Source organism: Drosophila bipectinata, chromosome XL (genome assembly GCF_030179905.1).
Source record: "Drosophila bipectinata strain 14024-0381.07 chromosome XL, DbipHiC1v2, whole genome shotgun sequence".
Lineage (NCBI taxonomy): Eukaryota > Metazoa > Arthropoda > Insecta > Diptera > Drosophilidae > Drosophila > Drosophila bipectinata.
In genome coordinates, this window is record NC_091734.1 from 15,193,751 (window position 1) to 15,220,740 (window position 26,990).

Consider the following 26,990-nt stretch of genomic DNA (forward strand, 5'->3'; position numbering starts at 1 on the left):
AAGCCTATGCGACCGCTCTACTTGACTACTTGACTTTTGTCTTGCAACTTTCTTGCAGAGTTCTCCTCTGCCCCGGAACGGTCATTCCTACATAGGATATTCCTGTGCCCCGGAATATCCCTACTTAGAACTAGGTGGCATTACTGGGGCCTTCCATCTCCATCAGGTCCGAAGCCCGATTAAGTCTATCGGCTACAACATAAGTTACTTCCTGTTGGTAATGGTGGAAGAATTATTTGGCCTCCCCGTTTGAACGGGCTAACGCCGCAGCCAAAGCATGAAATCTCATTTCGAGGGATCAAAAAGGGGCTAGTTATCAAGAAAAAAATAATTATATGTATATTAATTTTGGCTCGCTTTAAGAACAAAGTTTTCGATACGTAGTTGTCGATTGGTTCATTTGCAAAGAATCGATAAATATCGTTGAACTTTAAAATACTTACAAATAAAAGCTTATCAGTTTGCTGACCTATATCAGATTTATTAGAAAAAACATTAATAGTGATTCATCGAAGAACAACTTGATTGTGCCGATTGTTTGGAAACATCGATAGTATCGATGTGTCACTAAATTTTCCTGCACCCCTGGTCGCAAATAGCGTTGTCAAAGTTGTCAAAGGAACTGCAAACTCAGAATTTCCCACGTGCGTCTTGTTAGTCAAACGAATTTCATTAAAATAATACGTTGCTTTGAATCTGCCATGAGCGACCTCGATTGGGACGATCCGAACTATGTTGAAGGGCCCGTAAAGCCCCGAGATTCTGCCCAGATGAATAAAAAGTATGAAAGAAGCGTGCGGCGTGATGCTGAGCCGCGTAGCTATCAAGATGGAGGCAGAACATATGGGAAGAGCCACCGTGGTGATTACGGCGGAAGTGGAGCACGTCGTAGCAACTTCGAGTTAAATGACTTCAGTGAGACGCTCTCTATTGCCCCTGAAATGATTGGAAAGGTTATCGGACGGGCCGGCGAAAACATCAAACGGATTCAGAATGATTTCAATGTCCGTGTCAAGGTGGACACGGATGACCCAGCGGTTAAAATCAACGGAAGGCTCCAAAGCAATGTAAGCGATGCAATGAATTTTGTACGAAAACAAGTCTCCGATTCCGGAAGGGGTCGTGATCGTGATGATGGCGGTCGTCGCGATGGCGGATCTAGAAAGCCTTTCGGTGGAAATAATTATGATTTTGCACCTCCGCCCAAGGTGGACACACCCCAACCTGGTGATCTTACGGGCCTTATTGACTGGGATGCTCTAAACAAAGCTTCGGAAAAAGCTGCTGCAGCTCGTTGGGCAAAGTATCCTCCTCTTACTAAGGACTTTTACGAGGAATCACCCGAAGTGGCTAATTTAAGCGCATCCAAGGCAGAAAAAATACGGAAGCAGAACAACGGGACTACGGTGTCGCATGTTTTTGGGGCAAAAGATGGGGAAACTTTGGCTCCTATACCCAATCCAGTTTGGAAGTTTGAGCAATGCTTCGCAAAGTACCCGGACCTGCTGGACAAGATCATGAAACAGGGATTCTCCAAACCATCGCCCATTCAGGCTCAAGCATGGCCCATTCTCCTAAAAGGTCACGATATGATTGGGATTGCCCAAACAGGAACTGGCAAGACTTTGGCATTCCTGCTACCCGGGATGATACACACTGAGTATCAAAGTATTCCAAGGGAACAGAGGGGTGGCCCCAACGTCCTTATCCTGGCCCCTACTCGAGAGCTGGCTCTACAGATCGAAATGGAGGTCAAGAAATACCCGTTCCGTGGCATGACATCAGTGTGTATTTACGGCGGAGGCGATCGCCGCAAGCAAATCTCGGTCGTGGAACGCGGAGCTGAGATCATCATCTGCACTCCGGGACGGCTGAATGACCTGGTTCAGGCGAAAGTGATCGATTTAAGCAGCATCACGTACTTGGTGCTGGACGAAGCCGATCGTATGCTGGATATGGGCTTCGAGCCGCAGATCCGTCAGGTACTGCTGGACATCCGGCCGGATCGGCAGACAATCATGACCTCGGCAACATGGCCACCTGGTGTGCGTCGGCTTTCCCAGAGCTACATGAAGAATCCTATCCAGCTGTGTGTCGGTTCATTGGACTTGGCGGCCACCCATTCGGTGAAGCAAATGATTGAACTGCTCGAGGACGATGACGAAAAACTAAAAGCAATCAAGTCCTTTGTGAAGAATATGAGTAAAACGGATAAAATAATCGTTTTCTGCGGGCGGAAGGCTCGCGCCGACGACTTGTCCAGTGATCTGACATTGGATGGCTTTTACACTCAGTGCATTCATGGAAACCGGGACCAAAGCGATCGTGAGCAAGCCATTGCCGACATTAAGTCCGGTGTTGTCCGCATTCTCGTTGCCACCGATGTGGCTTCGCGAGGCTTGGACATTGAGGACATCTCGCACGTTATTAACTATGACTTTCCGCGTAATATTGAGGAGTATGTGCATCGTGTGGGCCGAACTGGACGCGCCGGACGCAAAGGTACCTCCATTAGCTTTATTACCCGCGAAGACTGGGGTATGGCCAAGGAGCTCATCAACATCCTGAAGGAGGCAGAGCAAGAGGTTCCTGAAGAACTTTACAATATGGCCAAGCGCTTCCAGGCAATGAAGAACCGACGAGGTGACGGAGACGGAGGTTGTTCTGCCGGAGGTCGCTTTGGAGGAAATATGAGAGGCGGACGCGACTTTGACCGTTTCCAGTACTAAATACCAAATACGCTCAGGTTAAGAAAATGCTTTGAAAACTATTGGAAAATTCTGAACATTAATACTTGCAAGAGAAAAAAAATATATGAAATAAATGAATATTAATACTATATTAAAGCAAGAGAAAAAAATTAAAAGCATTTATTTTTGATAGATACTTTTAATATAAAACCAGGGCTATTTGGTGATGAAAGGCCAAATGTTTGAGTAGCCTTTATTACGCTCCATAGAGAATACCTTATAATGTCTTTCCCAATCATCTTGAATTCTATTTAATACAGAGTTGATCGCATCATTTTATGTCTATCTAACATATAAAAAGGAGCCGTGTAGGCAAGCATTCTTTGCTTCTCAATCAGCTATTTTGTTTTCCCAAATGTTTGCATGGCTGGGTATGTGCTGAACTACTACTTTTGATAGTCTAGTACAATTTTATATTTTGGTATATATATTCGGTCAATATAATTGTTGGAGCTGTTATTTTTGGTTGATAGCGCCAAGGCTATCCATCAATATGTTTATTTTTAAAGAGCAGTTGGAAATCGCAAAATCAATTGCTCTTTCCAAAGCTTTAGTGGTCATAGACGACAGCTTTTTGTTAGTATAGAAACTATCAACTGTATTTGAAACCAAACCGTTCGTGTAGAAAATTTCCATGTTCATATAATTCATCCATGTTCAATTTTTCATAAGGTAAAGTAAAAATAATGACTTCATTAGCTTGATTTTTGAAAACGGAGATACCTTTAAAAAAAATCGTGTCTAAAGATCATTTTTGATGGAAAGTAAAAATAGGGTTGATAAGAGCAATATGATTAAAAATGTTTTTTTATTTAGTATAGATTCTACTAAAACTTGTGTTAGTTTATGAGTATGAAAGAGGTAAGAGTGAAGCAGTTGGAACTCTGTACGCGAAGGATTTGGCTAACTCTTTAGCTGTGGTAAATTCAATTCTGTAAATGGGTGGGAGTTCAGCAGCGAGATGAAAAATAATTTTAACTCGAGTTGATTTAAAAAGAAAATGGGAAAAATTTGCTTGGGAATTTATGATATACAGGCATACCCAAACCTAGGTCTAATAACGTCTTTATAGGGGAAGGGATTTACTGGGATGACCTCCGAAGAGACAACCATCACGCATTTGGAGAAACATATTTGTTTGGTTTGGTTTCAAAATCGTTTTTTTAATGTGTGGAACAGAAGAGTTTTTAACACTTATAATTCTACCCAAATAGTTGACGTTATTCACATTATTTAAGGTGATATTATTAAACTGAACATTTAAATGTCTTCTTCTAGGGTTGAAATTAATAGTGGCTGATTAGAAGAATAAAGAAATTAACTTTCTGCTCGAAGAATCAGACAACGATAAATTCTTATCATAACAGACTTAAAAAAAATCGTCCGCGTATTGGAAATAAGTACTATAATCGTTTCTTAGATTATGAAGTTCAAGTGTGTAAAGGTTTAACTGAATTGGGTTAAGACAGCTTCCCTGACTAACCTTGCCTTGCCCATAGTAAGAATTCTTTTTTATTTTTTATTCTTTTTTAATGTTATTATACCCTTGTAGAGGGGATTATTTATTTATTATTAATTTATTATTAATTTTATTTTTATTATTTTATTTATTTATTTAATTTATTTATTATTAATTATTAATTTATAAATAAAAAAATTAATAATTAATAATAAATAAATATAATAATAAATTAATAATAAATTAATAATAAATAAATAATCCCCTCTACAAGGGTATAATAACATTTGAGATAGCTTAGGTTGGAGATATGTTGATATTATGTTAATTTTTTTTCCTAGAGGATATTTCAATAATAGAGCGTCAAAATCGTATCCTAAGATGATTTCTTTAAACTCTATTGTTTTGTGTGTTAGAATGGCCACACCACCGTATGACTGTGAGGTGTTGTGTGAAAGCATTGCATAACTTTTAGGGATAGTATAAATATTGCTTTTCATTAGGTGTGTCTCTTAATTATCAGAGTCTAAAGTTCTGAAGTTTATAAAAATTTCCAAAAATCTTCAAAAAAAAAATTTCCTTGACGCTTGTATGAGCACTCCCGGCCATTTCATAGCTTCCAAGGAATGGGACGAAATGATTCAGTTTTTTCCAGGTGGGCTAGGATTTAAGGTAACCTAAAAAGATAATCATTTGTGTATGGAGTGAATTGCTTCCTCGCGAAAACTATTTCGCGACAAAACAAATTAGCCTGTGGATGGTGCCCTAGATTACAGTAGTAAAAAGCCCCGACTTGAGATTGGACTGTATTTACAGATTCTTTATTATATTATTTTAAACATGCAATTATCAAGTATATATTATGTGATTGCTTAATTCAAATTTATGTTTCCAGTCAAAAGTTTTATGTACTGTGATAAGTGCTTGACATTCAACATAGAATGTATCGTTATTTTGCCCAAGCTAGTTTCAATTTGACAATCTTCTTGTTTCTTGGAATCATCATTATCATCTCCACATTCCATGAACTGGTCAAAATCTCTTTCAGACTTCTCTAATATATATAAATAATTTTTAAATTGTTCAAACGATATGTATTGCATGTTGGGGCATTGTTGTCTCATTGATAGGTGATGTTTACATCGAGTATCGAACATCCAACGACGTGGAGCTAGCGACTTGATTTGAGTGTATTCTAAATTTTCTTTAATGTAAGTTGGTTCGTTGTTTGTGGTTATTACTAAGGTGCTACAAAATAATGCATCCTGAATAAGTTGTGTTAGTTTTGGTAGATTAGTAAATTCATTAAAAATTTGGCTAAAGGTGCCTGTATTGTGCCATTCCAATTTTTTAAACTTGTCCAACATTGTTGGAGACATAAAAGCAAATCGAATATTTTGTAGGATTTTAGCTGTGCTGGATCTGCGACATGGCCACAAATGATTAAGCCACATAAAAGCACTGTATAATAACTGAAACGACACAAAATAGAAGGTTTTTTTACGTCAAAGAAAAACAAGAAAGGAAAGCTAACTTCGTGCGTTTCCGAAGTTGATATACCCTTGCAGTAAAGATCGGATATATATAGCAAAAATCGGATAAAGTTGGCCGATACTCATATGAATACGAAGATTTAGTTGGCCGATCCCTATCCCGGTAATTTGTTAGGCTTGATCAGTTGACTTGAAGTACAACCCATAGAAAAGATAATCTCTCTAACTTTAGAAATACCAAAAGTTTTGGCATTTCCGATCAATGAGTTATAGACAAATGGACAGACAGACAGAGAGACGGGCATGCTCAACTCAGATGTTGGTCCTGATCAAGAATATGGGGTCGGAGAAGTCTCTCGCGTTGGACTCTTGACCAGAATTAAAATCCCCTCTGCAAGGATATAAAGTAATATACACTATATATATGAATAGAAAAAAAGAGCTTTCCTTATTAACTCACCTCCATTTCCGAGTTTACTGCCAAAGAGCTGGATGCTAGCAAATGGCACACCTGATTTTCATTAAGGCAAAGAAACTCACGACTGGATAGTATTACCAAAGTTGCTTTGGATATGCGGCTAGCCATCAATTCGTTTATCTCATTCAGTTCATAGGCGTGACGCACTTTAAACATTATATTAAATGCTGAAAAATTAGTATAGATATGACTATTTAGAACGTTCCAGGCATGCTCAAGAAGCTCAGTTATCTCCAAATATGATGCAGCTCTGAGAACTTCGGGCATATTAAGCATGGGTATTTTTCCCATTTCCGAAATCATCCATTGATAAACATTACTAAAGCCATTTGGAGACAATTGACGTGTGGAAATATTCAACATATTTTTTTCCAAATTTTTAAACATTTGTTTTGAGTAAAGTTTTAAAATGATTGCGTGGCACATGAAATAATGATCCCTTATATTTATTATAGTGTCAGTGTGTTTATTGTCTTGAATGTTTTTTACCACAACAGTGGCTGGTGAAACTTTGTGCGTCAGTAAAATTATGTTGTCTTCTTTGTTTCGTTTTACATTGATATCACCTAAACTTTTTTGCACCTTGGAAAGCAACCTACATTCGTTTTCAAATTTTGAATATGTCCTTTAGAGAAAAAAATAATAATAAGAATTTAATATCACATTAAATGAGTAGTTCGATTACTTCATAACTTACATGCGAAAGTGTCCTGGCCGTGGCTCATTGGAGAGTGTAGTTATATATGGACGACTTTTGTTCATTTTGCTGATGTTTAATATATGTTTGTATAACTTTGTTACGATGATTGTTTGAATCAGAAATTGTTTGAATTGGTTACTTTGTTATTACCTAATATATTTTTACACTCACTAAACTAAAAATATCAGGGACTGTTATCCTATTGATATGATGACATCCTTCTTATTTTTGTATGAGAATATCATAATAAAAATAATATATAAAAATAAAAAATTTTAAAAAAAGTCACAAGGTTCTAATTTCAAAAATAACAAAGTTGGTATTTTTACCAAATACCAAATACCATTTCCGATCGTTCATTTATATTGGAGCTATAAGGTTTAGGTGATCCTTATACAATTTTTTATGTATTGGTATTTTTATACCAAAATAGAATCCATAGAAAATCCCAACTTTCAAACTCTTAAAACACCAAAGTTATGGCCCTGCCGATCAACCAGTTATGTGGCAGCTATAGGATACAGTCGGCCGATCCCGGCCGTTCCGACGTGCAAAGGAAAGAAGTCGATAGCTTTTAAATTGAAAGACTAGTTGGCGTAGAAACAGACAGACGGACATGCTTACGCGATATGCTCATATTAACGGGGGTGACCTTGATCAATAAAATATATACTTTATAGGGTCGGAGATCCTCCTTCACTGCGTTGCAGCCTTTTGACCAAAATTATAATACCCTCTTCAAGGGTTTAAAAATAGATAAGCAGTGGCTTGGGGTTTTAAACAGTCGCACGTCTTTACTGGTCGGAGCTCAGAGTGAAACTCTAAATGAGTAAGTAGTCGTCTTTCATTTCTCTATAAAATGCAAAAACTGGAAAGCTGCAACATTCCAGATCTCTATTTTATTCAAGAAATTTTGGCTGTAACAAGGTAAAATTTATGTTTTATTGATGAAAAAATATGGACAAAAACATAATTTTCTGGGAAGATTCAAATTTTTGCATTCTTATGACTTTTTAAATTGTTTCTTATCAACTATTTCTTATAAGGTATAGTATTATAGTATAGTAGTATATATTAATAAACAGACATATTAAGAAACTTTTATCGACTTTGTACATGATCCAGATCAGGAATATATACTTTATAGCGTCGAAGAAGTCTTTTTTAACCTTGCACACTTTTGACCTAAAGTAAAAGGAGACTTTTGGTTCTTCTTTTCTACTACACTTCCTTCATATCCACAAAGGTTCTATTTAATTGAACTAATCTTTCCAAAAATAGATTCCAAATACAAAACTAATTTAACATACTTTGAGATGCTTCTGAGCATGCCCTAAGCTAAACAAGAGGAATGATACATAACTAAAAATGGGCGACCTGTCCGATTTAAAAATAAAATAATTGAAAAACAAGGGATTCTAGTAATTCAGTAAATATTTAAATGTATTTTAAAATTGTCTTCATGCAGTTCACCTACTACAGTAGAATCGGAGCAGCAGGACCACACATGGATCCAGCAGCAAAGCCACAGTGGGAAGCCACTCCGAAACCCCATTATTTCCCAGCCCACCGAAGGAACGTCATAGCACCTAGTTGGCCACCACACCATAACCACTGAAAAGGGATTCCCTGACGCCATGAAAAATGACCATGTTTTATATATCGAGTGGACGAACATATTTTGATTTATCATATCCCAGGCCATTAATGACCCAACTCACAGATCTTAAGAAAACCCTGGAAATAATACATGGATTGTGAATGGCTCGTTCCAGTCTCTTATCTGTAGAAACATAAGTGTTGAAATTGAATAAGTAGGCTCTGGAGTAGGAGTTTGGATATGTTTGGTATAAAAGGAGGTGCTGTCGCTTGGAGAATCAGTGTCTGCCTGCCTTTAAAGCAGTTAGGGCCTCCCTTTATTCCTCTTTCAAATGTATTTTGATTTTTTTTTATTATTATTTTGCAATTGTTATCGTGAGTAATTACCATTCCGTATTTTTTTGAATTATCTAATATCCTGTTTTAATTTTTTTTATTTACAATTTTTTTTTTTTCTTAAGAATTATTAACAAAAGTTTTAAGTCTAAATCATTGTCGGCTGGATTCTTAGTTGTGGTGTTTTTTTGGTCGAGGCTTATTTTATATTTTAATAATTCATGAAGCTTCAAAAGCAAAGATTCTTGGTATTTTCTCGTTTGTTTTGGTTTTAAAATTTAAATTATTTCCATCTGAAATATTAAAGAGAAATTGAACTATTTTATTTTATTTTATTTCTGTTCAACAGTGTACATCATTTAAAAAAAAATTTTTTTTATTACTTTAACAATGTCTTTTAAATAATAACTTTAAACAAAACAAGAAAGAAAAGCTAACTTCGGGCGGAGCCGATGTTTATATACCCTTGCAGTTAAAACCGGATATATATCGCAAACATCGGATATAGTTGGCCGATCCTTATGAGAATATGATAATATAACCCAATTTATTATAATACAAAAACCAAACCTAAAAATGTCCCAAACTTCTATCTTCAAAAACACAAAAGTTGGGTCATTTCCGATCGTTCAGTTATATGGCAGCTATAAGATATAGTCGGCCGATCCTTATGAATTTTGGCACGACGGAATGTGCCAAAAATAGCTCTCATGTCAAATTTGAACTCTCTAACTCTAAAAACACCAAAGTTATACCATTTCCGATCAATCAGTTATATGGCAGCTATAGGATATAGTCGGCCGATCCGGGCCGTTACGACTTATATACTGCGTGCAAGGGAAAGAAGGGTGTGTGCAAAGTTTCAAGACGATAGCTTCAAAACTGAGAGACTAGTTCACGTAGAAACAGACAGACAGACAGACGGACAGACGGACATGCTCATATCAACTCAGGAGGTGATCCTGATCAAGAATATATATACTTTATAGGGTCGGAGACGTCTCTTTCACTGCGTTGCACACTTTTGGACAAAATTATAATACCCTCTGCAAGGGTATAAAAATACAAATTATATGAAAATAAGTATGAACATCTTATTATGTTAGCTAAATGGCATGACTTTGCGTTTTAAGTTAGAAGGTGGGACTTTCTATGGATTATATTTTATCCTGATATTTTATAAGGATCGGCCGACTATATCCTATAGCTGCCATATAAATGAACTTTAGACGGGCGACCAACGAAAAGCCATAACTTTCATGATTGTAAGCTTTTGTAAGCAAGCGATCCGATTTATCGATGTAAATATTCGATCCGATATACATCCTACACTTCCATTTTGCTTTAAGGATTTTATTGCCGTGCCTTCCTTGCTTGAAAATTCTTTCTAAAAGGGTGTTGGTGGTGGCAGTGCTTTCAATTCCAATTGCCCATCATTTTCGATTGTAGCCAGCTTTTTGTAGTTTTTGCAAAGCAGACGCAATCGAAATTTAAGGCGATGTTTTTCAAAACCATTTTTTAATTTCTCGAACAATTAATTTTATTGGTTTGCTAGAGTGTGTACATTGAGCATGCAATGAGTTTTAAGAAACTTAACATATAAAATGTTATTTAATTTAAATGTCGAATGTCGAAGGATTTCTTCAGCATGGCGTAAACATTTGCCTGCCATCCTCAGGTACATTTAAAAAGTCCTCGATACCAATGGTTTCACTGCGTCCAGTCAGGACATCGTCCATCAAGTTACTAGAGGGAAGGAAGGGCCCCCGTCTGACGAGCAGCAAAGCGACCCATACCCATCTTCAGGGGAACGCAGAGTCCCTTGCGGTTGCGTGGTAGATGGTGCTCGTGGTAGATTATCTCCGAGTCCCGTTGACGGTGGACATGGGCCAGTTGGTTCAGGCAGATGTCGCCCGAGGTGGCTCCCACCTTGCCGGTGGCTATTAGCACCTCCGGGGTCTGCACTTCCGATGACTTTTGTTTGTATTGACGACTTCGAAGTGTTTCGAAAAAAAAAAAAAACAATTTGTGAGTTTCGGTTGATAAACGAATATTGGCGACATAGATGAAACGATTGTCTATAGACATAGACATTGGCCCCACGCTAAAGGTACGGTTTGCTGGGAATCGGTCCCTGAGCAGTGTCATAACCCTGGAGTTCATGATTGTCTTTTCCTTGTCATTTAATAACCAATACCAAATAATTAGTAGAGAAAGTATTAAATAATAACACTTTTCATAAAAAAAAACCGTCCTTTTTGGATCTGATAAACATGGAAAGGTGGAAATTAAATTATCATTTCAATTTTGTGATAAGAGAGAACAAAATTTTTCGAAGTTAAAGTTATTGTTTTGAATTAAATCAAGCCCGAAACATAAATGACAAAAAAATATATAGAATCTGAGTTTGGCTTTCCGATGCTTTGGCTATTTTATTGCGGAAAATTATTGCTTTGTCCATCGAAACTTATGTTTGGCGCAACTTTTTGTTCAGACATTAATTGCACAAATTTCTCGCCTAATGGTTTGGAGCAGCATGCGGCACTGGAGCACGGAGGCATGAAGACATGAGGGGATGGTGGCATGGGGCATGTGGCACGGGGGCTCTGGCATTGGCGAAATGAGATTTCAACCGCAAAACAGCAGCACACACAATTTTGGCTTTCGGGTCGCTGTTCTGATGTTTCTCTATGCGGGCAATAAAATAACAATCAACGCAAGCCGCGGTCTCCTTTTCGCGGGCAAGGGGATTGGGTGGGTGGGGGCGGTAGGGTATCAATTGTTGGGCTGTAAGGAGAGGGGGTGAGGAAGTACGGCGGTCAAATAACAGTGGAATACCGCAGCTCAAATTGAAATTTTGAAATTTTAATTCGATATTCCTATACTCTTTTGAAATGCTGCTAGTTTTAAATTGCAAACATTTATTTCTTATTTTAATTTTCAGACATATTTTACGTTCGAGTTTTATAATTAATAATTTTTTTTAAATATAAAGTGGTAAAAGTATATGTATACTACAGGTTTATGCTTTAAATTTAGAGAAAATGTGTACTATGGACAATTAATTAAAGAAATGGGTTTTTTCCTAAAAATAAATGTTTTTGTAAGTGTATAAAAAAAGACCTGCTTCCGCACTATGATCCGTCAACCGATCCTTTCCCGACATTTTCCGCACCAATAATAAGTATTTTCTCCGGAGGCTCTGTACCCTTTGCTGGGCAGGACTTGCAGCTTTTTGGGTTTTGCATTTCGAGCCAAAAGTTGCGCCAAGTCCTGTGCCTGGGCGGGGAACTAATAAAATAAATTAAACCGTTTAATTGAAGTAAATTGCCTATAAAATTGTTTTTCGAAAGTGGCCAAGAAACAAAGGGCCTGGGCCCTTGGCTGGGGCGATGGCTGATGTAGGCCATAATTGAGTAATAAATTCAAATATTTATTGCATCAACAAATGTACAAATTGTGTTGCCGGCTCATGGGGGTTGGAGGACTAGGAGACGGGTCCTAAAAAGTGTTAAGTGTTACCCGGGGCCTGAGGCAATTTCAATTAAGTTGCCGAACAGCAAACAAGTTGGCCAATCCTTTCCCCAAAGGCTGCCAACACAGTTTCGCACTATGCCGGCTCGCCGTAAAATGGAAAAACGCGTGGAAGCAAAAAAGCTGAGTTTTTGGGTGCAAGGGGCGTATGCGTAATATGCATAAATATTGAATGACTTTTTGGTGTGACATCAAGCGATGTGCACTCAACACTTAAGCACATATTGGTGTGTGTAGGTACTTGGCTGAAAGTAAAGTGAAAGCGTATGTAAAATACTTTCTCGCGCACAGTGAATAATTTAAAAGACACCGAACCAGACTGAGAGCGAGCCCCGAAGAAGCCCCAAGCACCCAAGCAGGATGCCAGAAAGCGGGAAAGGCAGGCTGGCAAAGCAGGGAGCCATCAAGTTGGCACCCCATCTCGGTCGACTTCATCATCCAAGCCAGGCCACTCCCCAGGCCGAAAAATGAGTTACTTTACATAACTAAGTAATTGCCAGGCTGGGACGGGCAGACGGGCTGCCTGGGAGCGACACAAACGTAAAATTATTATAAACAAACCATTCGACAGTCGTAAAAAACACGAAGGCGAAAAAAATCCACAGAAAGCAGTATATCGCATAAAAGGCTCTGGCAAATTTTCTTCATTATGCAAACATCGGCCGGCAAGCAGTATAAAATACAAAACATATTTAAATGCAATAAAGCAAAGCAGGCCGGCGGGTGACGGGCTGCCTTTTGTCTCTTTTCGCACAGGACCTTTTGAAGTGCCAACTTGGTGGGTGGTGTTTGCTTCCCTCTCCTAGGTCCTGCCAAATAGAATTAGATTGTTGAAGCAGACACGATTTTTCACTTCTTAAAAGTTAGAGTTTTCATTTTTTTACATTTTTTTGAGTGGCTTAGGTGTTGCAGTTGAGAAACCATTATGATTTGATAATAAGAGTATGACGGGCTTCGGGATCAAACTGGCAATCGATGAATGTATTTAATTAAAATATATTTTAACCTTTCAACAACTCGTGCAAAGTTATTTTCTAAATATTTTTCGCTTTGTTTTATAAAGCTTGAGTAAAATATTAACAAAATATCAACACATAGAACAATAAATTACAAAGAAAAAGAAAAATAACTCAGTAACTTTATAATTATACGAGTTTATAACACTTTGTGGTGCGTAACATATGTAAGTGTACTGCCGTCCATAGGGATTATAACAATGTACAAGCTACATATTTATAAAATTATTTCAATAAGTCAAGACTTTCCCCTTGAAGTAAAAAAATTTAAATGAAACAATGGCTAAATAAATGTGAATAGAAAATAAATAAAAGAAGGGTCTGTTCCACCTAAAACATTATTTTCGTCCCTAAATCGAAACTTTGAACAAAAATATTCAAAGTCAGTATTGAAAATAGTTCTTTCCCAAATTAAAGCCTCTCTAAAGCCTTAAATTTAAAATTAAAAAAAAAAAAAAACACCGTTTAAAATAATAAAATAAATTGAAAGGAAAATGAAAAAGGAATGGAAAATAAAATCAGTACTCTATCAACTTATTGGATTAATTGAGCCTGATCCGCTCTGCAATGCAGGGCCAGTGCCACAATATGTGGAAGCCTTTTTAAGGATCGATTCCTAAGAAGTGGAAATAAAGAAGAGGAGGAACTAAAGGGAGGCCCAAGGTGCTTGTTTGTCCTTCTGGCTGCCCATCAATCAGATTAAATTTGAAATTCCTGCTGCTCAAATAGGCAATAGGGTCCGTTGGTTGGTCGGCCCACTTAATATTTGGTCAACAGCTTCAAGTGATTTACAGAGATTACCAGGAGAGAGATGGAGATAGAGAGCGAGATAGAGATGGAGGAATGGGGGATAGAGCCATGAAAGGACTTTGGATGAAAGGAGCTTTTGTAAGCTGATTTTCCTGCCGGCAGTCCTGGCCCCAGTGCCTTTTGTCTAAATCTTATCCGTTCTCCACGGGGCCATTTCGAAGTCACCTCATTGCCCGCTGCATTATGAGTTAGTTGTGCGGCCAACTAAAACGCTATACAATTTATTATAAACGAAGGACTCGGCCACCCAGCTCTACACTACTGAGAAAATACCAAAGACTCATTAGTTAAGCTATTACATTGATACGTTTGATACTATTACGTTTTATATAAATTTTGCTATGTGGATGTACATAAGTTGTCCATCGAAATAGTTTGGCATCAAATCCTTTAAAGGAAGTTCAAAATTCTATAGCAGTATTTCCTATTTTGTTTGAAATCCATGCTATTATTAAGACCGACGAAACAGCCGACTCATTTTATCAATTTTATAAAAAACCATGAAAAACTTTCCCTTCGTTGAAATTTTTCTCGCAGTGCAACATTGAGAGGCAGGTCAGAGGGGCGTTGGGAAAAATCAGAAAAGGAAGCCAGGAGCCAGCTAAAGCTGGCCAAGTCAAGCCTAAGCTCCTGGAGCATGTCCTTCCAGCGTCTTGCGTGGCTTCCAGCTATGCCACTGCCTTAGAGCCAGTGTGAGACAGTGCCACTCCGCCACTGGTCCATTGCCGCGGCCAATGGTGCCACCTTGAACCGCCTTTCACCTTTCGCCCCAAGCCAAATGCATTCAATGCATTTCAATTGCAGGCAGAGGAACAGCACATTTTAATTTTGCGCTCTAAGTGGCTTAGCCATGACTGAATGCAATGCATTTTCGATCAGGAAATCGGATTTTCCCATTCAATTGGCTGTAATCTGAAGCTTTCCGCGATGAAGCGGCGATTGGCGATGATGCCGTGATTTCAAGCTAATTTCATGGCTAATCACGGGTATTATGATGCTTTCAAATGGACTTCGATTGGCTGGCATTGCTTCGAAGAGGCTTAGGAGTTGCTTTTTATTAATATTAGTTTCAATGAGCTTATGGTATACGTACAAGGTTAAGGAGTACAAGGTTATACTGTATGTACGTATGTAACATTGAGGAGAAATCATCTCCGACCCTATAAAATATACCTATTCTTGATCAGCATCAACAGCCAAGTGCCTATAGCTATTTCCGTCTGTCCTTATAACCGTGTGGATCTCATAGACTTTAAGAGATAGAGCTTTGGCAGTGTCATCTGCAAAAGTTGCCGTTATTAAGTTCTGACAATAAAAAGAGACCTAAACATGCCATCAGTCTGTGAGGAAATAGTAAAAATCAGTAAGAGACACCTGGAGAGGCTTGAAAATCATGACAACCACCTAGCCATCAACATCCTGGACAACAGCACAACGCCATTCAGGCTTAAAAGGCTTCACCCCATTGATCTCCCTTTCAGAGTCCCATAGCGTAATATCTCCCTAATACACCCTGAACCAAAGATAATATATGTACTTTTCCCCCTTCAATGTATCATAAAATTTAATTAATTGCTCTCATGGGCAGATGTAAATACCAAATATTCAATAAAAAAAAAAAAAAAAAAAAAAAAAAATTAAGTTCTGGTTATTTTGACTCGCAGGCATGTCATGTGTTAATAGTGTATATTGACTCTTGCTTTCTTTCTTTAGTATTGGACTCAGTGCCAACTAGAACCACTGTGAACGATCTTTGTTCCAAAAAGCTTCGCACCAAATACCAAAGTTGAGGTGGAAGATGAGTCTTCAGTTTATATAGCAGCCCATCGTGGGAAACTCTATCGCAGTCTTGCTTTATATCAAGGCACGCAGCCACAAATGAAGTGTTATAACCATCTTCGGGTCCTAAGGTACGCCTATCGGCAAGGGTCTGGCTCCGGTTACCTCATCCAGGGTCGTGGCTCCCATTTATCCAACACACACTAAAATCTGTTGGACATTATACAGCACTAAATCTCCCACGACATTCAAATTTAAATTTTCCATTTTCAACAGCCATGTAACACTTATCCTTACCCTATTCAATCACAGATCCTTTTCACTTCAGTTGACATGAAGCCTTGACATGAAGCTCCAATCCTTAGCGGAACGCTGGCCTTTTTGGCGCGTCTTCCCTTCTTTCTGACCAGCTCAATCCTCCACTACTTCCCCATTATTCCTTCATCATGATCCCGCAGTACACATCTACTCGTTACTCAATTTTTTCTCTGTTCAGTTTTATTTAAATTTAACAAATTTCCTCTTACTAAGGATCCATTCCGAAGCTTTGGTTTCGCTTTTAGACTTTTTGGACAAAACGTTAATTTGCGTTTTATACTTATTTCTCATCGGATTTTACGTCAATGGCGGGCCACGTTGAACGCACCAATTTATTGTCACAAAAATAAGGACAACAAATTTGAAAAAATGTCTTATCGCCGATCCTGCTTCCCGACCCGTTTTCCAAGATTTTTTGCCTCCTTTATATTTAATTTTTTTTACTTAAACATATTTGCTTTGGTTGTAATTTGTTTTAAGCCTATGCGCCCGCTCTACTTGACTTTCGCCTTTTGTCAAACTTTCTTGCATAGCCCCGGAACGGTCATTCCTACATAGGATATTCCTGTGCCCCGGAATATCCCTACTTAGAACTAGGTGGCATTACTGGGGCCTTCCATCTCCATCAGGCCCGAAGCCCGATTATTTCTATCGGCTACAACATAAGTTACTTCCTGTTGGTAATGGTGGAAGAATTATTTGGCCTCCCCGTTTGAACGGGCTAACGCCGCAGCCAAAGCATGAAATCTCATTTCGAGGGATCAAAAAGGGGCTAGTTATCAAGAAAAAAATAATTATATGTATATTAATTTTGGCTCGCTTTAAGAACAAAGTTTTCGATACGTAGTTGTCGATTGGTTCATTTGCAAAGAATCGATAAATATCGTTGAACTTTAAAATACTTACAAATAAAAGCTTATCAGTTTGCTGACCTATATCAGATTTATTAGAAAAAACATTAATAGTGATTCATCGAAGAACAACTTGATTGTGCCGATTGTTTGGAAACATCGATAGTATCGATGTGTCACTAAATTTTCCTGCACCCCTGGTCGCAAATAGCGTTGTCAAAGTTGTCAAAGGAACTGCAAACTCAGAATTTCCCACGTGCGTCTTGTTAGTCAAACGAATTTCATTAAAATAATACGTTGCTTTGAATCTGCCATGAGCGACCTCGATTGGGACGATCCGAACTATGTTGAAGGGCCCGTAAAGCCCCGAGATTCTGCCCAGATGAATAAAAAGTATGAAAGAAGCGTGCGGCGTGATGCTGAGCCGCGTAGCTATCAAGATGGAGGCAGAACATATGGGAAGAGCCACCGTGGTGATTACGGCGGAAGTGGAGCACGTCATAGCAACTTCGAGTTAAATGACTTCAGTGAGACGCTCTCTATTGCCCCTGAAATGATTGGAAAGGTTATCGGACGGGCCGGCGAAAACATCAAACGGATTCAGAATGATTTCAATGTCCGTGTCAAGGTGGACACGGATGACCCAGCGGTTAAAATCAACGGAAGGCTCCAAAGCAATGTAAGCGATGCAATGAATTTTGTACGAAAACAAGTCTCCGATTCCGGAAGGGGTCGTGATCGTGATGATGGCGGTCGTCGCGATGGCGGATCTAGAAAGCCTTTCGGTGGAAATAATTATGATTTTGCACCTCCGCCCAAGGTGGACACACCCCAACCTGGTGATCTTACGGGCCTCATTGACTGGGATGCTCTAAACAAAGCTTCGGAAAAAGCTGCTGCAGCTCGTTGGGCAAAGTATCCTCCTCTTACTAAGGACTTTTACGAGGAATCACCCGAAGTGGCTAATTTAAGCGCATCCAAGGCAGAAAAAATACGGAAGCAGAACAACGGGACTACGGTGTCGCATGTTTTTGGGGCAAAAGATGGGGAAACTTTGGCTCCTATACCCAATCCAGTTTGGAAGTTTGAGCAATGCTTCGCAAAGTACCCGGACCTGCTGAACGAGATCATGAAACAGGGATTCTCCAAACCATCGCCCATTCAGGCTCAAGCGTGGCCCATTCTCCTAAAAGGTCACGATATGATTGGGATAGCCCAAACGGGAACTGGCAAGACCTTGGCATTCCTGCTACCCGGGATGATACACACTGAGTATCAAAGTATTCCAAGAGGACAGAGGGGTGGCCCCAACGTCCTTATCCTGGCGCCTACTCGAGAGCTGGCTCTACAGATCGAAATGGAGGTCAAGAAATACCCGTTCCGTGGCATGACATCAGTGTGTATTTACGGCGGAGGCGATCGCCGCAAGCAAATCTCGGTCGTGGAACGCGGAGCTGAGATCATCATCTGCACTCCGGGACGGCTGAATGACCTGGTTCAGGCGAAAGTGATCGATTTAAGCAGCATCACGTACTTGGTGCTGGACGAAGCCGATCGTATGCTGGATATGGGCTTCGAGCCGCAGATCCGTCAGGTACTGCTGGACATCCGTCCGGATCGGCAGACAATCATGACCTCGGCAACATGGCCACCTGGTGTGCGTCGGCTTTCCCAGAGCTACATGAACAACCCTATCCAGCTGTGTGTCGGTTCATTGGACTTGGCGGCCACCCATTCGGTGAAGCAGATAATTAAACTGCTCGAGGACGATGACGAAAAATTAAAAGCAATCAAGTCCTTTGTGAAGAATATGAGTAAAACGGATAAAATAATCGTTTTCTGCGGGCGGAAGGCTCGCGCCGACGACTTGTCCAGTGATCTGACATTGGATGGCTTTTACACTCAGTGCATTCATGGAAACCGTGACCAAAGCGATCGTGAGCAAGCCATTGCCGACATTAGGTCCGGTGTTGTCCGCATTCTCGTTGCCACCGATGTGGCTTCGCGGGGCTTGGACATTGAGGACATCTCGCACGTTATTAACTATGACTTTCCGCGTAATATTGAGGAGTATGTGCATCGTGTGGGCCGAACTGGACGCGCCGGACGCAAAGGAACCTCCATTAGCTTTATTACCCGCGAAGACTGGGGTATGGCCAAAGAACTCATCAACATCCTGAAGGAGGCAGAGCAAGAGGTTCCTGAAGAACTTTACATTATGGCCAAGCGCTTCCAGGCAATGAAGAACCGACGAGGTGACGGGGACGGAGGTTGTTCCGACGGAGGTCGCTTTGGAGGAAATAGAAGAGGCGGACGCGACCTTGAGCGATTCCAGTACTAAATACCTAATACGCTCAGGTTAAGAAAAACCTTTGAAAACTATTGGAAAATTCTGAATATTAATACTTGCCAGAGAAAAAAAATATATGAAATAAATGAATATTAATACTATATTAAAGCAAGAGAATTAATTTAAAAGCATTTATTTTTGATAGATAGTTTTAATATAAAACCAGGGCTTTTTGGTGATGAAAGGCCAAATGTTTGAGTAGCCTTTATTACGCTCCATAGAGAATACCTTATAATGTCTTTCCCAATCATATCTATATTAAATACAGAGTTGATCGCATCATTTTATGTCCATCTAACATATAAAAAGGAGCCGTGTAGGCAAGCATTCTTTGCTTCTCAGTCAGCTATTTTGTTTTCCCAAATGTTTGCATGGCTGGGTATGTGCTGAACTACTACTTTTGATAGTCTAGTACAATTTTATATTTTGGTATATATATTCGGTCAATATAATTGTTGGAGCTGTTATTTTTAAGAGTTTGAATAGCGCCAAGGCTATCCGTCAACATGTTTATCTTTGAAGAGCAGTTGGAAATCGCAAAATCAATTGGTCTTTCCAAAGCTTTAGTGGTCATAGACGACAGCTTTTTGTTAGTATAGAAACTATCAACTGTATTTGAAACCAAACCGTTCGTGTAGAAAATTTCCATGTTCATATAATTCATCCATGTTCAATTTTTCATTAAATAAAGTAAAAATAATGACTTCATTAGCTTGATTTTTGAAAACGGAGATACCTTTAAAACAAGAAAGGAAAGCTAACTTCGGGCGGAGCCGAAGTTTATATACCCTTGCAGCTAAAACCGGATATATATCGCAAACATCGGATATAGTTGGCCGATCCTTATGAAATTTGGTAGGATGGATCAAAATATAATCTGTACCAAGTTCCAGCTTTCTATCTTCAAAAACACGAAAGTTGGGTCATTTCCGATCGTTCAGTTATATGGCAGCTATAGGATATAGTCGGCCGATCCTTATGAAATTTGGCATGTCGTATTATTTTGCCAAAAATAGATTTCCTGTAAAATTTGAACTCTCTAACTCTAAAAACACCAAAGTTATACCATTTCCGATCAATCAGTTATATGGCAGCTATAGGATATAGTCGGCCGATCCCGGCCGTTCCGACTTATATACTGCGTGCAAAGGAAAGAAGGGTGTGTGCAAAATTTCAAGACGATAGCTCTAAAACTGAGAGACTAGTTTGCGTAGAAACAGACAGACGGACAGACGGACATGCTCATATCAACTCAGGAGGTGATCCTGATCAAGAATATATATACTTTATAGGGTCGGAGATGTCTCCTTCACTGCGTTGCACACTTTTGGACAAAATTATAATACCCTCTGCAAGGGTATAAAAAATCGTGTCTAAAAATCATTTTTGATGGAAAGTAAAAATAGGGTTGATAAGAGCAATATGATTAAAAATGTTTTTTTATTAAGTATAGATTCTACTAAAACTTGTGTTAGTTTATGAGTATGAAAGAGGTAAGAGTGAAGCAGTTGGAACTCTGTACGCGAAGGATTTGGCTAACTCTTTAGCTGTGGTAAATTCAATTCTGTAAATGGGTGGGAGTTCAGCAGCGAGATGAAAAATAATTTTAACTCGAGTTGATTTAAAAAGAAAATGGGAAAAGTTTGCGTGGGAATTTATGATATACAGGCATACCCAAACCTAGGTCTAATAACGTCTTTATAGGAGAAGGGATTTACTGGGATGACCTCCGAAGAGACAACCATCAAGCATTTGGAGAAACATATTTGTTTGGTTTGGTTTCAAAATCGTTTTTTTAATGTGTGGAACAGAAGAGTTTTTAACACTTATAATTCTACCCAAATAGTTGACGTTATTCACATTATTTAAGGTGATATTATTAAACTGAACATTTAAATTTCTTCTTCTATGGTTGAAATTAATAGTGGCTGATTAGAAGAATAAAGAAATTAACTTTCTGCTCGAATTTAGTTTCAGACAACGATAAATTCTTATCATAACAGACTTAAAAAAAATCGTCCGCGTATTGGAAAAGAGTACTATAATCGTTTCTTAGATTATGAAGTTCAAGTGTGTAAAGGTTTAACTGAATTGGGTTAAGATAGCTTCCCTGACTAATCCCTTTGTCGACTGTAACCTTTGCCTTGCCCATTGTAAGAATTCTTTTATAAATAAAAAAAATTAAATAATTAATAATAAATAATTAAATTACGAATGTAATAAATGGTTTATATTATAATATCTCATAAGGATCGGCCAACCATACGATGTTTGCGATAAGCATCCGGTTTTAAGTGCAAGGGTTTCCTTTCGTGTTATTGGGTCCTTATATTTATAGTTTTTCCTTAAATATACCTTCCTCTTCGATCTAGGAAGCTCTCACTTTTATTATTATACCCGACACTTGTAGAGTAAAAGGGGTATTATAGTCGTCACATTGAAGTCGTTTCACAAATCGGAAAATTTTGTAGCGCAAGTACTGAATGCTATTTTTGAGTACTTTTAATGCAAAACTATTTCTATAGTTAATATATATCTGAGAAAGAAATTTCATCCAAATGGGCCGAATTTTGCAGGAGATATACCCATAATTATACCTTTTCCCATACAAACGGTCTAACATATTGAACACGTGGATCAAGACTATAAGAGATAGAACTATCAGATTTGGAACTTGGGATAGTAAGATATCCGCGCAGATCTAGTTTGTGTCAGCATTTTTTCACGCCCACTGGCACGCGCCCAAAACAGAAATCTGGTGTAAGTACCAGTTCTTTAATGTTCTTGGAAAATTTTTTGATGCCAAACTGTTTCAATGGCTAATCTTCATCTACAAATCAAAGTGAAGCAAAATCGGATAAGTTTTAGGGGAGTTATAGACTTTTTAGTCTGCTTCCCATCTGAATCGGTGGTACGGCCGTAGTTTTTTTATTTTTGTTTTGTCCAAGAGCAACAGTATGCAAAAACAAGAAAGGAAAGCTAACTTCGGGCGGAGCCGAAGTTTATATACCCTTGCAGTTTAAACCGGATATATATCGCAAACATCGGATATAGTTGGCCGATCCTTATGGAAATATGAATATATATTCCAATTTATTACAATACAAAATCTAAAAAAAGTCTCAAGCTTCTATCTTCAAAAACACCAAAAGTGGTATTTCTACCAAAAACCATTTCCGATCGTTCAGTTATATGGCAGCTATAAGATATAGTCGGCCGATCGTTATGAAATTTGGCATGTCGTAATGTTTTGCCAAAAATAGCACTCATGTCAAATTTGAACTCTGTAACTTTAAAAACGTCAAAGTTATACAATTTCCGATCAATCAGTTATATGGCAGCTATAGGATATAGTCGGCCGATCCGGGCCGTTCCGACTTATATACTGCGTGCAAAGGAAAGAAGGGTGTGTGCAAAGTTTCAAGACGATAGCTATAAAACTGAGAGACTAGTTCGCGTAGAAACAGACAGACGGACAGACAGACGGACAGACAGACGGACAGACAGACGGACAGACAGACGGACAGACGGACATGCTCATATCAACTCAGGAGGAGATCCTGATCAAGAATATATATACTTTACCTATAGGGTCGGAGATGTCTCCTTCACTCGTTCCACACTTTTGACCGAAATTATAATACCCTCTGCAAGGGTATAAAAATTGTTTGCTGAGAATCCATACCGTTAAAGCTTCAACTTTTAAGATAATTTAAATTGTGTGTGGAAGAGATGAGTACTGGGTATAATTTAGACGGGAAATTAGAATTGAATTAGAAATTAGAATATTTCTAATAGAAATTAGAAATATTTAGAATTGTGGAAAATTAGGGATACATTTCCGCTGTGAAGGAGACATTTTTAACACTATAAAGTGTATATATATTCTGTATCAACACCACCTTCTGAATTGATATAAGCATGTCTGTCTGTTTATACGCGTAATAGTCTCTCAGTTTTAAAGATATTATGTTGAAACTTTGCACCTTTGAACGTGCACCTTTGAGTATATATGTAAGTATGTAGTTGGAACGGCTGGGATGGGCTGACTACATACTATAGTATGCCTATAGCTGCCTTATAACTGAATGATCGGAAATGACCCAACGTTGCTATTTTTAAAGATAGAAGCTTGGGACTTCTTGTATTCTAATTTTTTGTAATTTTGTATTCTAAAAAATTAGTTTTATAATAAAATTCTCATTAAGATGGGCCAGCTATATCCGATACATGCGATATATATAGACCTTTTGGACCCTAGAAATTCTTCTGAGGATCTTAATATTCTTTATAAGGATCACCTCCTGAGTTGATATAAACATGTCCGTCTATACGTGTATTCGTCTGTCTGTCTGCTTCTTATACTAGTCTCTCATTAAACAACTATTATAAACTAAAACAATACCTTTCGTTTGGTTTAATTAGACATACAACATTTTTAATTTTTTGGCTTTATATAGTTTCCTTGCTCACGCCAAGGCAGGCAACTCGTCACATGTATATTCAATCCGACATTAATGTATTTTTCAATATAAACTATAAAATATTTAATAATAAATAATATAATAGAAATATAAAAAAAAACAGTCTCTTTGAAGACTTGGAAATTTGTTGTTAAATAAACCTACAATTATACAACTAAAACTATAAGTTTAAATATTAAAAAAACCAAAGCAGAGCCAATCAATCAATGGCCCGGTTAAAACTGCTTACGGGAGTCGAAAATTCAGCAGGACAAAAGGATTACCCCCTGAAAGTGCCCCGAACCAGAAACGGCGTGTCATCAAGTTATTAGCCAACTTTGGCACCCACTCGCCCACAAACACAGAGCACAGGCCTTGGCTTTCGAGGCAATTCATTTAAATATGTAAATTAAGGGGCAAGTAATTAAATAAATTAAATGTTTTTGAGCCATGCCACAAATGCACAAAACTCGCCCCATCCCGGCGCCCGGTTGTGTGTTGTGCCTCCTTGTGTGTCATGTGCTAATTTTTGCATGTTGATTTAAATTAACATAAATAAACGAACGAGCAAATGAATGGCTGAGTGGTTGTGGGCGTTGAGAGGTGGGCGGTGGCTGCCACAGTGGGCGTGTCCGCACACACCGGACATATGCATATTTAACAGCCCACCCACCCTCTCACACTTGCCTACATAATAAACAACGAATAATAATAATAATAATTGCATTTACACTCATTGCGACTCAATGGCCGTGCTTTGTCTGCATCTTCGTCCATTAATCATTTTAACCGCCAATGGAATCCACAAACTTTCAAAACAATTCAAGTTTAATATTTTGTTAGCATTTAGTCCACTTGGAACTTTAATTCATTCATTCAGCGAGTTAGAAAATAAATTTAATTGCATTTAATGTTCTTAGGACTAAGATCATTTCAAACAAGAAAGGAAAGCTAACTTCGGGCGGAGCCGAAGTTTATATACCCTTGCAGTTAAAACCGGATATATATCGCAAACATCGGATATAGTTGGCCGATCCTTATGGGAATAGGAAAATATAATCCAATTTATTACAATACAAAATCTAAAAAAAGTCCCAAACTTCTATCTTCAAAAATACGAAAGTTGATATTTCTACCAAGTACCATTTCCGATCGTTCAGTTATATGGCAGCTATAGGATATAGTCGGCCGATCCTAATGAAATTTGGTTGGTCGGATCAACTGACCAAATATATAATCTGTACCAAGTTCCAGCTTTCTATCTTCAAAAACACGAGTTGGGTCAAAGATGGGTCATTTCCGATCGTACAGTTATATGGCAGCTATAGGATATAGTTGGCCGATCCTTATGAAATTTGGTAGGATGGATCAAAATATAATCTGTACCAAGTTCCAGCTTTCTATCTTCAAAAACACAAAAGTTGGGTCATTTCCGATCGTTCAGTTATATGGCAGCTATAGGATATAGTCGGCCGATCCTAATGAAATTTGGTAGGTTGGATCAACTGACCAAAAATTGAGTCTGTACTAAATTCCAGCTTTCTATCTTCAAAAACACGAAAGTTGGGTCATTTCCGATCGTTCAGTTATATGGCAGCTATAGGATATAGTCGGCCGATCCTTATGAAATTTGGCATGTCGTATTATTTTGCCAAAAATAGATTTCCTGTAAAATTTGAACTCTCTAACTTCAAAAACACCAAAGTTATACCATTTCCGATCAATCAGTTATATGGCAGCTATAGGATATAGTCGGCCGATCCGGACCGTTCCGACTTATATACTGCGTGCAAAGAAAAGAAGGGTGTGTGCAAAGTTTCAAGACGATAGCTTTAAAACTGAGAGACTAGTTTGCATAGAAACAGACAGACGGACAGACAGACAGACAGACGGACAGACGGACATGCTCATATCAACTCAGGAGGTGATCCTGATCAAGAATATATATACTTTATAGGGTCGGAGATGTCTCCTTCACTGCGTTCCTTCACTTTTGACCAAAATTATAATACCCTCTGCAAGGGTATAAAAAATATTAAAGGGCAGTGGTTCTCCTTAGTCTCTGCTTAAAACATAATTCAAATAAATACAACGAACAAAAGATTTCAAATTTTACCCTAATTTAATATTTTAGTTAAATATAATAATACTTTTTTATTTTTAATTTACTTCATATTTTTTTGGTTGAAAAAATTTAAATTTTGTAATGTGTTATTTTACAAAATGTTACTCTTGTGTGGACTTTGTCACTTTTCTAATACAATATATAGAGGCCTGTATATTTGTATTGTTATACCCTTGCAGAGGGTATTATAATTTTGGTCAAAAGTGTGCAACGCAGTGAAGGAGACATCTCCGACCCTATAAAGTATATATATTCTTGATCAGGATCACCTCCTGAGTTGATATGAGCATGTCCGTCTGTCCGTCTGTCCGTCTGTCCGTCTGTCTGTCTGTCCGTTTCTACGCGAACTAGTCTCTCAGTTTTGAAGCTATCGTCTTGAAACTTTGCACACACCCTTCTTTCCTTTGCACGCAGTATATAAGTCGGAACGGCCCGGATCGGCCGACTATATCCTATAGCTGCCATATAACTGATTGATCGGAAATGGTATAACTGCGGTGTTTTTAGAGTTACAGAGTTCAAATGTCACACGAGAGCTATTTTAAGCAAACCATTACGACATGCCAAATTTCATAAGGATCGGCCGACTATATCTTATAGCTGCCATATAACTGAACGATCGGAAATGCCCCAACTTTCGTGTTTTTGAAGATAGAAAGCTGAAACTTGGTACAGATTATATTTTTGAACAGTTTATCCAACCTACCAAATTAGGATCGTTCATTAGGATCGGCCGACTATATCCTATAGATGCCATATAACTGAACGATCGGAAATGGTACTTGGTAGAAATATCAACTTTCTTATTTTTGAAGATAGAAGCTTGGGACTTTTTTTAGATTTTTTTTATGATGTATTCATAAGGATCGGCCAACTATATCCGATGTTTGCGATATATATCCGGTTTTAACTGCAAGGGTATATAAACT

At 38.3% G+C, this 26,990-nt stretch overlaps 1 protein-coding gene, 1 long non-coding RNA gene and 2 pseudogenes across 3 annotated transcripts; 2 read left to right on the top strand and 2 right to left on the bottom strand.

Moving 5' to 3' along the window:
• The first annotated feature begins 572 nt into the window (after positions 1-572).
• LOC108133706 (probable ATP-dependent RNA helicase DDX43) lies at positions 573-2,834 on the top strand. The gene has a single exon (XM_043209956.2). It carries the CDS (start codon positions 702-704, stop codon positions 2,727-2,729), a length of 2,028 nt encoding a protein of 675 aa, XP_043065891.1. The 5' UTR covers positions 573-701; the 3' UTR covers positions 2,730-2,834.
• A 2,180-nt stretch (positions 2,835-5,014) lies between these two features.
• LOC138926008 (uncharacterized) lies at positions 5,015-7,025 on the bottom strand. Of its 2 annotated transcripts, none has more exons than XR_011442295.1 (3): positions 6,878-7,022; positions 6,163-6,347; positions 5,015-5,681 (listed from the first exon to the last, which is right to left on the bottom strand). It is a non-coding gene; the product is annotated as an uncharacterized lncRNA (long non-coding RNA). The 2 variants fall into 2 exon arrangements; XR_011442294.1 differs by having other exon boundaries at positions 5,020-5,681; positions 6,163-6,805; positions 6,878-7,025.
• Positions 7,026-10,348: 3,323 nt separating this feature from the next.
• LOC108131650 (uncharacterized) lies at positions 10,349-11,164 on the bottom strand (annotated as a pseudogene).
• Positions 11,165-17,246: 6,082 nt separating this feature from the next.
• Positions 17,247-19,549, top strand: LOC108131658 (probable ATP-dependent RNA helicase DDX43 pseudogene; annotated as a pseudogene).
• Positions 19,550-26,990: the final 7,441 nt, after the last annotated feature.

Bases quoted from the DNA above. Each gene is read 5' to 3' on its own strand.
- LOC108133706 (XM_043209956.2), top strand. From the start codon at position 702: ATGAGCGACCTCGATTGGGACGATCCGAACTATGTTGAAGGGCCCGTA.